This window comes from Chionomys nivalis, chromosome 10 (genome assembly GCF_950005125.1).
Source record: "Chionomys nivalis chromosome 10, mChiNiv1.1, whole genome shotgun sequence".
Taxonomy (NCBI): domain Eukaryota; kingdom Metazoa; phylum Chordata; class Mammalia; order Rodentia; family Cricetidae; genus Chionomys; species Chionomys nivalis.
This window is the reverse complement of record NC_080095.1, coordinates 6584180-6596750: the sequence shown is the minus strand read 5'-3', so window position 1 is coordinate 6596750 and position 12571 is coordinate 6584180. Positions and strand designations below refer to the sequence as shown.

General features: G+C 43.1%; 1 protein-coding gene across 1 annotated transcript in view; it reads left to right on the top strand.

Moving 5' to 3' along the window:
• Positions 1-12571, top strand: part of Vipr2 (vasoactive intestinal peptide receptor 2) — a 75303-nt gene that overhangs the window by 36331 nt on the left and 26401 nt on the right. The window contains exon 5 of the mRNA XM_057782602.1: positions 11729-11826. Within this exon, the coding sequence (XP_057638585.1) occupies positions 11729-11826 (98 nt within the window). The remainder of the gene's footprint in view (positions 1-11728; positions 11827-12571) is intronic.

Here is a 12571-nt window from a genome sequence, read left to right as displayed (position 1 = left end):
AAACCTGCTTTTCCAGCCAGTCTTCATCTTCCTAACGTGTAGCTGGGTTTGAGATTTTCTCCAGACTGCAGAAGTGTGGGGAGTGGAACACACTACCTCTCGTTTATCCAGTAAGCAGCCTGTGGCCCTATGACGGTGTCATACAAATCCACTAAGGAACCCACGGCTGCTGTCATTTACAAAGGCTGCTGTAAATAAGGCCTCTTCCAACAAGGCACAGTGCGTTACGTTGTTGCTATCTTCTCCAGTAAGTTCTGGTATTTGGACAACATTGCTTTCTTTTGGAAAATATTGATACTGGTAGAAACAGTCTGTGAGTATTGCCTTAGTTGAGGCTGCCACTTTCGCTTGGTGCAGGTGTCACTTCAAGAGGCAGCGCTGCAGGGTTTCCACACAAGTTACATCTCTGTTTGGTGCATCCAGAGACTTAATAAATGTTTCCATGGAAACAAAAGAAAAACAAAGGTCAATAGTCAGAACAAATTGCATACCAGAAAAAAAAAATCCACAGAAAAGGCTTCTGACTTCCAGCTCCCACCACCCCTGCATTGTGGGGGCAGTACCACCCTATGCCTCTTGCAGTTTCAGCTAGAATATCCTTGGCGGTACCGTCAAGTGTGCCAGGACAGTGGCTATGTAGCACAGTGTGACAATTGTCAGCAAATGTAGGAGTGATGGTTTCTCTAAAGCCTGTAGTAGCTTCTCTAGATCCAACTCGACACACTCAAAGAAAGGGGCAGCCTCAGTTTTCAGTGATTGAAAATAGGAAGAGTGGAATAAAATGGAAACATTAGCTTGAAAAATCATAGGAAGATGTCGAAAGAAAAATGGTTTAGAGGGAAAATGAGAGTCGAAGGCGCTGGAAAGGGCTGGAGCCACTGTCCCGGGTCAGTGGACTTCTCCAAAAGCAGTTTTCTCTCTGGAATCACCTGCTCCTGCAGAGGCAGGCACGATGACTAAGCAGTTTGCAGAGTAAATCCAGCCTCTTTGAACTTGGGCTCATGGTTCTCACAGCCAAAGCCTTTGCCCAGTCCCACAAAGGACCTTCAAGTCAGCATCAGTGATACCCAAGGAGGCTTACTGGCTCTGTAAGGTCAGCTGTAGCCTACTAGAATTGTCTGGAAACAAGGAATCTCACATTAGACTTTGAAAAGCTCCTCTGGGCCAAGGAACCGCCCAATGTGTCCTATTAGTGGAGAACAGAACCACCATCACAACATTCCACAAAAGTTAGAATATGCAGTAAAAGTTTCTCTGTTCATTTTGTTTATAAAAGCATACTTTGCCAACGGTTCAGAAAGCTCCAGTGAAAAAGAGAACATGGGCTCTTTGAATCTAGGAAACAGCACATCAAAGGATTGGTTTCAAACAAAAAGTTCTAAAATTATTTCTTGGATTGGTCAGTTCCATTATTCTGACAATTCCCATCCAACCAAATTCAAGACCTTGAAGCTGTCCAAATGCTGCTCTTCCCCTTCTCTCATGGATCCTCTTGCAGTGTGTGATAGCTCCAGGAAGAATGTTCCAGAAAGCACCAGAGTACGAGAGGAGCTGTGGAAGGGCTGTGGTAAAGACTGACTGACAGGGCTTCAGTGCCCTGAACTGGCCTGACAGCACGCTCTCAGGTCACACTGGACTGCCAAGTCTCCCACATTTTTCTGGCAGGTCTAAGCTAATGACATCCATCCACCCAGACGTAAGGTAAAAGAAAGTGAGCTATCATCTGCTTCCCATGCAAGAAGCCTAATTAATTCAATCTCTCTCTCTCTGTTTATAAACAGAAAGAACAAATTCTTTTGAGCTTGCTGGGAGCCCTCTGGGAAAACCCAAGTTAGTATGAAATCAAAATGCTTTATTTAAGATTCAATTTGGAGAAGTTTGTCAAAAACGTCCAAAAAATGTAAAAGCATTGTTTAAATAGAATCAAAGGCAGTTGTCTGCCTAAAACAGTGACAGATTTTAAAACCAAATACAAAAAGTTACATAGTTATTTAAAAGACAAAGAGAGAATATAACTTTTTAATAATGAACCATAAAGTAAAGAAAAGCCTTCAGAATCTCCTCTCAGGAGCTGGGCATTTCCCTGGGGGATGTACTTCCCTGTGTAAACTCCTGCCTACATGCACCTGTGTACTCAAGATCGTGGATTCCATCAGCAGCAGAACACAAAGATAAGTAAATTCAGAAATGGTGGATCACACTAGTGAAGCCAGGACTGGACAGGCAGGAGGATCCTGAGTTCAAGGCCACCTTGGGCTAAATAGGTAGTGCCTAGCTCAAGAAACTCAAGAACAGGAAGAAAGGAAGGAGAAGAGGAAAAAAATTAGCCAGTATTACACCTTTTCAAAGAACAAATTCTGGATTTTACATTAATGTATTTTATAGTAATGCTCATTTCTAAAACACTAATAGTTCCATCAAAGCCTGACCACAGAAGGTCCTCCTTCCCCTTCTCTGGCTCTGCTCCTCGTCCTTCCCTTCTGCTGTCCATAGAAGCTGATTGTCACACAGGTACTCTTGGATCGTCTGACCTGTGAACACAGGGGTATTTTTTTGGAGGGTGTGTGTGTGTGTGTGTGTGTGTGTGTGCGCGCGCGCGCGCGCGCATGCGTGTGTGACAGAACTGTTAAATAGCAAACCAATTCTCTTCAGTTCTCTGTCAAAATGAAGATTAACATAAGCTTGATAGCTAATGTAACCAAATTCCCTCTTATTTCGAATTACCCTGATTTAATCCATTTCGGGTTTTTTTCACTTTTATTGCTGAGAAATGTTTTAACACACAGTTTGACAGTTTAAAATTTTTATGTGTGTAGCGTGTGACACTAATTATTCTGAATATGTCTTTTTAAAACTAAGAACCAGTATTCTTACTTACTCAAGATTATCCAAATCATAGAAACTTAAATATTTCTGAGCTAATCTATAATTTTCATTCCTAATTTCTACTTTTTTGAATATTTATATAAGTATTTTCTTTAAGCTAACTGAATAGAATTCTTCTGAAAATTAATTTTGCCCCTGTTGTCTAAGGGTGAAAAGCATCTTACATAGAGACACCCATAGCTTTCCATTTGCAATATCAGGCATGTGTCAGTTTTATAACAAAGAATCCAGTGAGTATTTGGGTCCAACCTGTGCTTCTGAAAGCTGAAATATGCTAATCACTCGGGTGCCCATAGCCCTTTGCCTTGGACTTTTAATTTTTGCATGATAAGGATCCCTTCAGGGTGACTCGATCCTTAGGAGTTCTGTCCCCATGAGACTCAGACCCTCTTTCAAGCTTTAACAGTAGCAACCTTAAGCTGACAGCTTCTCAGCGCCATGACAGGTCCAGGTGATCTCTTCAAAATTCACCCATTTTTCCAAGATGGCACAAAACCCTGGAATGGAGTAGGCTAAGGGCCAAGAGAGAACCATCATGGCCTTAAACCTCTGAGACGCCCTACCCCAGTTCCTAATCAAAAGCATGGTGCTTTCCCTACTGTTGGACTGCTGGTGTGGACTGCTGTTTAACAGGCTAACGGTAGTTCCAAAACTCTAATAAGGATCTGCAAAGGCCATGTGTGGAAACCAGAAATCAGACTAACATGAAATAAGCCATTTGTTAGTGTGGCCTGGGTTGGATAGCATCCAATTTTATTCCAAAGTCCAAGGTACTAGGAATCAGCTAATGAATGCATCCCTGAAGTTAGCGTTGTGCTGTTCCTCCGCCATCCCCTGCCTTCCAGTACCTCAGACAAAACAAGTCCCCAGTAAATGTTATTTAAAATGGGCAGAATGTTGAGTCTTTCCTTTTGATATCCTTTTGTTGGTTCAAATAAGACAAGTTCCTGTATGATTATAGCCATCATTAAGAGGACTTTGTTTTGGTCCAGGCTACTCTGACCAAACATTGCTGCTGGAGTGTCTTGTTACCAACAGAAATGTGGTTCTCACTGTTCTAGAATCTCAGGTCCACGGTCAGGGCACTGGCAGATGCTGAGTCTAATGGAACCTGACTCCCACACCAGAGAGCTACCTCTGCACTGTGTCAGGGATGATCCATCCCTTCCTCGTGGGCTCATCCCTCAAGATCTAGTCACCGAGCAAGGCTCTGTCTGTGGATGCCAGGGAGGGCACATATACTGAGGCCACAGTACCCACCAACACAGAATTCCACTTATTTTCATTAATGAGAAAATAGATAGCAAGTCTGAGGCTCCATTTTGTTGGTCACTGATAGGGCCGGGAGATGCTCCTCAGTTATTGTTCACTTGCCTTCTTGTTCAGTGTTAGTTTCTCTCCTTCGCCAGTTTTCCTGTGGGCATTTTCCCCTCCCTGCCCAGTCAGCACTTTATCCACTAAGAACCTTGCTTTATTTTCCCCCCACACTGGTCTTCATAATCTGTGTAAGATAAGTTTAGCAGTACAAGTCGCAGTCTGCTTGCCTTTTCCTTTCTGGACTCTTCCTTCCCTCTATCCTTCAGCCATCCTCACACTGTGAGCAGATGCCCAGACACCTTGTGTTTCCTCTTAGTGAAGCCTCACATCAGCCAGCTAATATACCTGGAATGTATTTGCAGGAACTCTGATAAATCAGATATAATTTCTCACTGAGAACTTCATCCTTCTCTCAGAATTATATCCATTTTCCTGCCCTCTCTAGTCCTTGGAAGCCCCCCCCCCGCCGAGGTCTGGAAGCTCATCCTCACTCTAAGCCATCACAGCTGAGTTCCATCCTTAGCTGGGCTTTCTCAGGTCTTGTGCTCTTTGCCTAGAAACCCAGGATTTTCTGCCCCAAGAGGGACTTGTTGGTTGTAATGAGTCTTACTGGGATGAAGAGAGATATCACCGTCCCACAGAGGAGTCCTCATACTGACTCGGTATCTATCTTGTACTCTGTCTTACTTGGGGTGAAGAGAGGTATCATTGTCCCACAGTGGAGTCCCCATACTGACTCGGTATCTATCTTCTACTCTGTCAGTTCCTTACTTTGGGACATTTTTTAAAGTTTATTTATAGACATTTTGCTGCATGTTTAGCTGGTGGTTTTGTTATTTTCTGCTGCTGCTTCATGGCTTTCTAGGTGTGTGCTTGCCCACCCCAGGCAGCAGCTGTGCTTCTCTCTTTCCAGTGAGCTAAGTGCTGCTGTCCTTTATGTCTTATGGGTAAAAACTGAAAAGCATTTTCTTAGAAGCAGCAGACTTTTCTTAACTCAGAATGAATCCACAGCCTCTCATTTCCCATGGAAACAAAAGCAAAATCTCTTCTCCAATGTAACATACCTTTTGTCTTCAATTTTGAAGTCAAGGAATTTCAAAATAACTAACTTGGATTAATTCAGCAGCATTTATAAGCAAATATCTTTTAGCTGTTGCTTTATGGCACCATCAGAACATGTGCCTCTTTTTAGAAAGGACATACACAATGTTCAAATCTCAGACCCATCTTTGCTACTGTTTATCGCAGCAGGATTTCAGACCTACAAAAAGACCTAACATCAAGGCTTTGAAATGTGTCCTCCCAAAGTCTAGACCAGAATTTGCTCCAGAGATTTAGCTGCTGCTTATGAACTTTATCAGACTTCTCTTGCCATATGCACTTCTCCTGCGAGGTTCTAACAGGAAATCCTGCATTTTCAGACCTCGGTGGCAGTGACTGTGACACACGGGGTTTTTCTCAGTACAGTGTAACTTCCCCAGCCCTGTTAGTTGTGTCTGGTCCAGAGTCCTAAAGTACCAGACATCCAACTCTCACCAAAAATCAGCCAGATACAGTGGTTCTGAGTTATGGTCAAACGCCAATGACAATGTAAAATGTGGACTCTGCTCGGAGTGTGCAAGGCTGAAGCAAACTTTATCAATAAGAATTACAGAAAATTAAAAATTAAGGAAAACTGAGAGACACTTTCAAGTTTGGGAGGGGTTTTCACGACAGGGAAAAGGCTTGGAACTTCTTTGTATGTGGAGTTTTTATGGGGCCAGGGCAGAAACTGGACAAATCTATTGATTAATTATCTAGGTTATCATGGGTCAGCCTATGAAGGACACATACACTATGCATGCCCTCTTGGCCCAGCCAGGAGACAGATGATCATGCTCTGCTCACAAACTCTGTACTCCCACCCACTTAGGGGTCATGGACAGCCCCTTAGTCCATCTCTAGCTTGTGCTTTGTTAGCTGTTGGCTTTGACTGTCTGCTACCTTTTAGTCACTAACTAGTGTTGACACCTCTGACCTGACAAAAGTCTAAAATCATATTCATTGTTCTCACAGTCACCAAGAAGTCATTGTATTTGTTTAGTTAACTCCTTGTCTGTGGGATGGTTATCTTTTCTAAACTAGGCAGAGGCTTCTTCTTAGAAGCCAACCTTACTTACAATTTAGACTTTGCAATTAGCTGCATCAGAAACCAGGATATAGGCCTCTAGGAGCAGCGGGCAGGCAAGGCTGTCCATTCCTGTGGCCACCAGAGTCCCTGAACCCAATCAACAGCCAAGGCCTTGAAGAGAGCCTGTTTGCCTTCAACAGCTGTTCCATCTCAGTTCCTTGGGCCAAATGATTGCTGTGCTAATTATCTAAACTTCACAACTCCCTAATCCATGGGTCATGCTTCATTCACTAAACACCATGTACTTGTGCGTACTGGGCACCCAGGACCTTATGAGCTCTGTCGGGACAGAGCAGCTGTGATGAGAACAATATCAGTAGGGCAACTGGGACTTCAGCAAAGGGGCTTGGGGACCTTGGCAGAAGAGAGAGTGTCTACATGCAGGGGCTTCGGGGTGGTCTGGATAGTCAGTGCTCCTTTCTGTGCCGTCCTGTGTCTTCTCATTAGTGTTGAGGTGGAACTATTTTACTTTGCCTGCTTGTTTGTTTGTTTTGTTTGGTGTGTGTCTGCCCGTGCATGCATGTGTGTGTCTGTGCGTGCATGCATGTGTGTGTGTGCATGTGAATGCTTGTGTGTGCATGTGTGTGTCTGTGCATGCATGCATGTGTGTCTGTATGTGCATACTTGTATGTGCATGTGTGTATGTCTGCACAAGTATGTGTGTGTGTGTGTGTGTGTGTGTGTGTGTGTGTGTGTGTGTGAGTGCTGGCAGTGCTGAGTACAGAACACAGGAACTTATACATACTGAGCAAGTGCTCTATTGTTAATATTTCTCCTGATGTTAAAGTTTCTCACTTGATGCCCTTTCTGTACGGATTTCAGTTCATCAGAAATTTTACTGTGTGCACGAGGACTGCTGTCAATCCCTGTGCACACAGGTCCCTTGAAAGCTGTGTTTCCTGTCTGCTTACATCACTGACATCCCTGGCTCCAGCAGGCACTTGGCAAATATTTTAGGTGAATAAAAGGAATGGATATATTGACTTCAAAGTCATAGTTGTTTAGCCAGGTGTGCATGCATGTGTGTGAGCACACACATGTGCATGTGTGTGTTATTCCATTTTCACACAATGAATGAGTGGCATGATTTTTTTTGAGATAGTATTCATTTGTTACCTTGGAGTGGAGTCTTAGAAGCTCAGGTACAGAGGTGATAATGACATTCACAGATCTGTGAATTGCTGATATGATGTCTATGGTACATGTGCTGAAAGCAGCTGTGCTGAAATACCTGTGTCACCAAAATATGTTGTTTTTAATTGGCTAGGTAGAAGAAACTTGTACATCTATTTGACTATGGAAGCCTCCAGTCTGTCCCTTCAGTCATTAAGACATGCATGCATTCCTACACCAGCAGGGGAGACTGGTGTGTTCCCAGGGAGCTGCTGTGGGACCTTGGACAGCACCAATTCTAAAATGTTTGCATGATGACAGGGCTCCAAGCTCAACCTTCCCTCCCATGCCCAGATTTAGCTTATCAGACGGCATCCCCAGTCCTCCCAGACAGGACATCATGAGGGGCTAAGAGGCCACACTAGTAGCAGCACTACAGAGTTTTGTGTTGCCAACTACTATGGGCCAGATGAGGGTAAGGAGGAAGGGTGGGGTAAGGGATGCTTAATCATAGCAGGTTTTCCAGAAAGACTAAGGCTAAATATAATCAAGTGTAAACTTACTAAGTATGTTTGCACCGAAAGAATTCAGAGAAGGGAACCTGACTGTCATACTTTGAATGAGATGGCCCCATTGTCCCCAGTTGGCACTCTCCAGGTGGCACTATTCAGTAGGTGTGACCTTACTGGAAGAAAATGTCACTGGGAACAAGGACTGAAGGTTCAAAAGTCACATGCCATTCCCAGTTTGCTCTCTCTGCCTCATGCTTGCCATTAAAAGTGTGAGCCTTCAGCTTCTACTCCATCTACCATGTCCGCTGCTTGCTTCTATACTTCTCTGTCATGGATGGACTCTTATCCCTCTGAAGCCATAAATCCAAACAACTCTTGCTTATATAAATTGCTTGTCCATGATATTTCATCGCTACAATAGAAAGTAACTAATACATTGACCAAACAGGGTGCTTCAGAGAAATGATCATGAGGTATATAGGAAGGAATGGTAGTTTGAATTAGATGACCCCTGTAGGTTCATATATTTGAATGTTTGGTTAAGAAAGATTAGGAGGCATGGCCTTGTTGAGTGAGGTGTGTCACTGGGTAGGCTTTGAGATTTCAGAAGCCCATGCCACGTCCAGTCTCACCTCATCTCTCTGCCTACTGCTTGTGGATAAGAAGTCAACTCTCCTCTTCTGACAACACTATGCCCGCCTGAGGACGTGCTCCACCACAGTGCTCATAACTCACCCTCTGAATTCGTAGGCAAGTTCACAATTAAATGATTCCTTTTATAAACTGTTTTGGTCATACTCGATTCATAGCAATAGAAAAGTAGCTAAGACGAAGATGAGAAGAAATGAGAATGAGGGGACAGGGAGTGTGGATAATGGGGTGAAATGAAAAGGCTTAGAAAGGGAGTAAGGAGGAGGCAGATGAGATGAGAATTATAAAGAATGGAGTAAAACTTTTGGGTATATACTCAAAGGATGCTCCATATGCCACAAGGACTTAAATGCCCCTCTACTGAAGAATGGATCGGGAAAATATGGCACATTTACAGCAGAAAAAATAACATCTTGAATTTTGCAGACAAATGGATAAAGCTAAAAAACATCATATTGAGTGAAGTAACTCAGACTCAGAAAGACAAATATCACATGCACTCACTCATAAGTGGTTTTTTTAAATAAAAAAAAAAAGCAAAGAAAACCAGCCCAGAAATCACAATCCCAGAGAACCTAGACAGCAATGAGGACTCTAACAGAGATACACATATAACCAATCTACATGGGAAGTAGAAAAAGACAAGATCTCCTGAGTAAATTGGGAGCATGGAGACCTTGGGAGAGGGGAGAGGAAGGGAGGGGAACAGAGAAAAATGTATAGCTCAATACAATCGATAAGAAAGAATGAGGGCGCAGATAAGATAGGGAAATGGGGAGGAGGAGATAAAGTGGGGAGACTTCTGTGAATGTAAATGGAAGGGAAGATAAGGGTGAAGATGGGGTGGGGAATGAAAAAAGGAAGGATGAGGGGGCTTCGAGGAGAGAGAAGGAAGCAATGAAGCCATGGTGGTGCCAGCTGCAGATGGCAGAGGGTGGTATGGACCTCTATGTTCTCTACTTACCTGGGACCAGCACTTTATGGGATGCTAGTACCAACAAGGAGCATTCCCACAATTCAACATTAGTAGGGTGATGTTTTCAAATACGATTGAATTATAACATGAGCAAACCTAACAGACCCCTGAATAGCTTTTATAGTATTTTTATTTTTAAGAATTTAGTACATTATAAAATATATTTTGATCATATCCATCCCACCAACCTCTCCCCAGCTTATCCAGGATACCTTGTCCTATCTCCTCTCCAATTTCATGTTTTCTTTTTTACAACATCACCACCACCATCAGCAGCAGCCCCTGAGTCAAATTAATACTGACCACATGTTCCATGCACTGGGCATGTTACCATGCACTGGGCATGAGCTTATCAGCATCCATATCCCCAAAGAAAAGTGACTCTCTCTCTTTCTGCAGCCATCAACTACCAACAGCTTCACCACTGCAGTGTGGCCTTGAGAGCCCTCTCCAATCCACGCTGGAATTTTGGCTGCCTTGATTTTTTGCACGGCTTGTGCAAGCAACCACAGCTGCTTTGAGTTGATGTGTTCAACAGCTATGTAATTTCCAGAAGTCAGTATTTCACAACTTTCCTACTCATCCTCTGGCTATTGCATTCTTTATGACCTCTCTTTTTTTCTATGGTCCTGAGCCTTGGATGGATGGAAATAGGGATAGATGGCCCATCTACAGCTGAATACTCATATTTACTTATTCTCAGTACTCTGACCACTTAGGAGTCTCTGTATTAACTACACTACCCATTGCAAAAAGAAGTTTTTCTAATTAATCTTGAGAGAGAGCAGCACGAATCTATGGCAATAAGCATATTTATAATGCAGTTTGAAACACGGCCATTTATTGAAACGCCAGTAGGTTATGGCTTATGGTCTCCCCAGTCATAGGCTCTTGACGAGGTTCACAGTACCAAACATGAAATCCCTCCTGTGGAGAAGACCTCTAATGCAGTAATAAAGTAGTTGGTTCCTCCATGATGATCATGTCACTATTGCATTAATCGATACAACTTGCCTAGCAGATTGGTGTTGTAGTAAGATGCAAACTTCTTATGTTTTACTATCAGGGCCTCATGAAGTCCAACCTTGCTTCAGACTCTATGCAGTGAAGGTTGCCTTGAACTCCTGATCTCCCAGCCTCCTAAGTCCTGGGATGTGCTACTGTACCTGACAGAAGTCTTTATTGTACCATAACCATGAGGTTTGATAACAGTAGCTATGTCTATTTTAGGACTTTTTGACAAAAATAAAATTTATCCTAAATGAATAGGTATATTCTCCATTTTCATACTTGAGTTAGTTTTACCAAAAAGTACAGAATAAGCATGGCCTTGGAACACGGATGGTGGTACAGCCTATTCAGATATCCTGTGAGCGCCCGGTTTTCTCTCTTATGACCACACACACACACACACACACAGAGAGAGAGAGAGGGGGGGGGGAGAGGGAGGGAGAGGGAGGGAGGGAGAGAGAGAGAGAGAGAGAGAGAGAGAGAGAGAGAGAGCACCCATTTTTATAGTGTCTTCAGTGGTTCTACAGCAGTAACTATGGGTCTTCTGTCCCATATCTGGTGATTGCTTGGATTTTAGATTCCAGTCATGAAACCTACTAACCTAAGCATCAGAAATAAAAATTGTAAGATGCAGCCATGCTGTAAGGAGAGACCCTGTGGGTAACTGGTCATGTACTTTTGATGTCATGTGATTTTCCATAAGTCCATATGTGTGTATCCGCCTGGCCTTGCTAGGAAATGCATTCCCAGAAGACTGTCACACCCCTACTGCACTGAACGGACCCCACCAGTTCCACTCATATCGACCTTCCTTTTTCCCGGCCCTGGTGGTGGCCAATGCAGTTCCCTTTAAAATATTTCTTTACAAAAATCATCTTTATAATGATTTGTAAGAAAAGATAGGTGTTCAAAAAAGTGACGGTCCTTCTGGACTCAATGTGGAGGTGGAATTCCACGAGTGACCCTGCCTTCCGGTCTCGGAGCACTCTGCATGTGTGAGAGAGTATTTTACAAATAGGAAGAACCTCAGAATGTCCTATTGCTCCATGGGTTTAGTTAGCAGCTTACAGATGTGCTTTTATTTCTTTATAGATCACGTTTTATATTCTGGTGAAGGCCATTTATACCTTGGGCTACAGTGTTTCTCTGATGTCTCTTACAACAGGAAGCATAATTATCTGCCTCTTCAGGTAAGGAGCAAAACTGGGCAATTCTGTAAACAATAAGAAACCAGCAAACTTACCTATAGGTTTTTTGGTACCTCAGAGGTACCCTGACTTGGAGCCCTTCCATGTGCCAAATGATAGATTGTTCTTGGGGCTACAGAGATGGATTATTTGCTCTTGCAGAGCACTGGGATTCAGTTCCCAGCACCCATATTGTATCACACAACCACCTGTCACTCCAAATGCAAGGAATCTCTTGCCACTTTCTGGCCTCAGTGTCCACCCGTACACACATGATAAACATAAACTCAGTTACACATATGCACAAACATAAGTAAAATAGGGTACCCTTGAAGAAACCTAGCAAGGAATACATTACTGACACTTAATTTTTACCTAAACATTTCCCATTTCTTTTGTAAACAGGTAATGTTGCCCTTTAGTTCAGCAATCACTTATTAAACAAGTAGGTGATATACAAAAACATTGAAGTATGAATACCGGATGATCTTGTCCTTTCCCTTCAGAAGCTTCTCGGTGCTCTATGAAGGTGCATTTAATCTAAGACCTTAAAGGGAGGAATCACACTGAATGGGTTCAAATCCTGTTTAGCCTCTTTGTATCTGTGTGACCTTGGACAAATTGTACAATCCCTATGTACATCTATAATATGTGGACACTAATTGGGGCACTCCAAAGGGTTTTTGAATTTGAAGTGCTGCAGATTGGAAGGGCGTGGGTGGCACAGACCTAGGACAGGAGCCCTGCA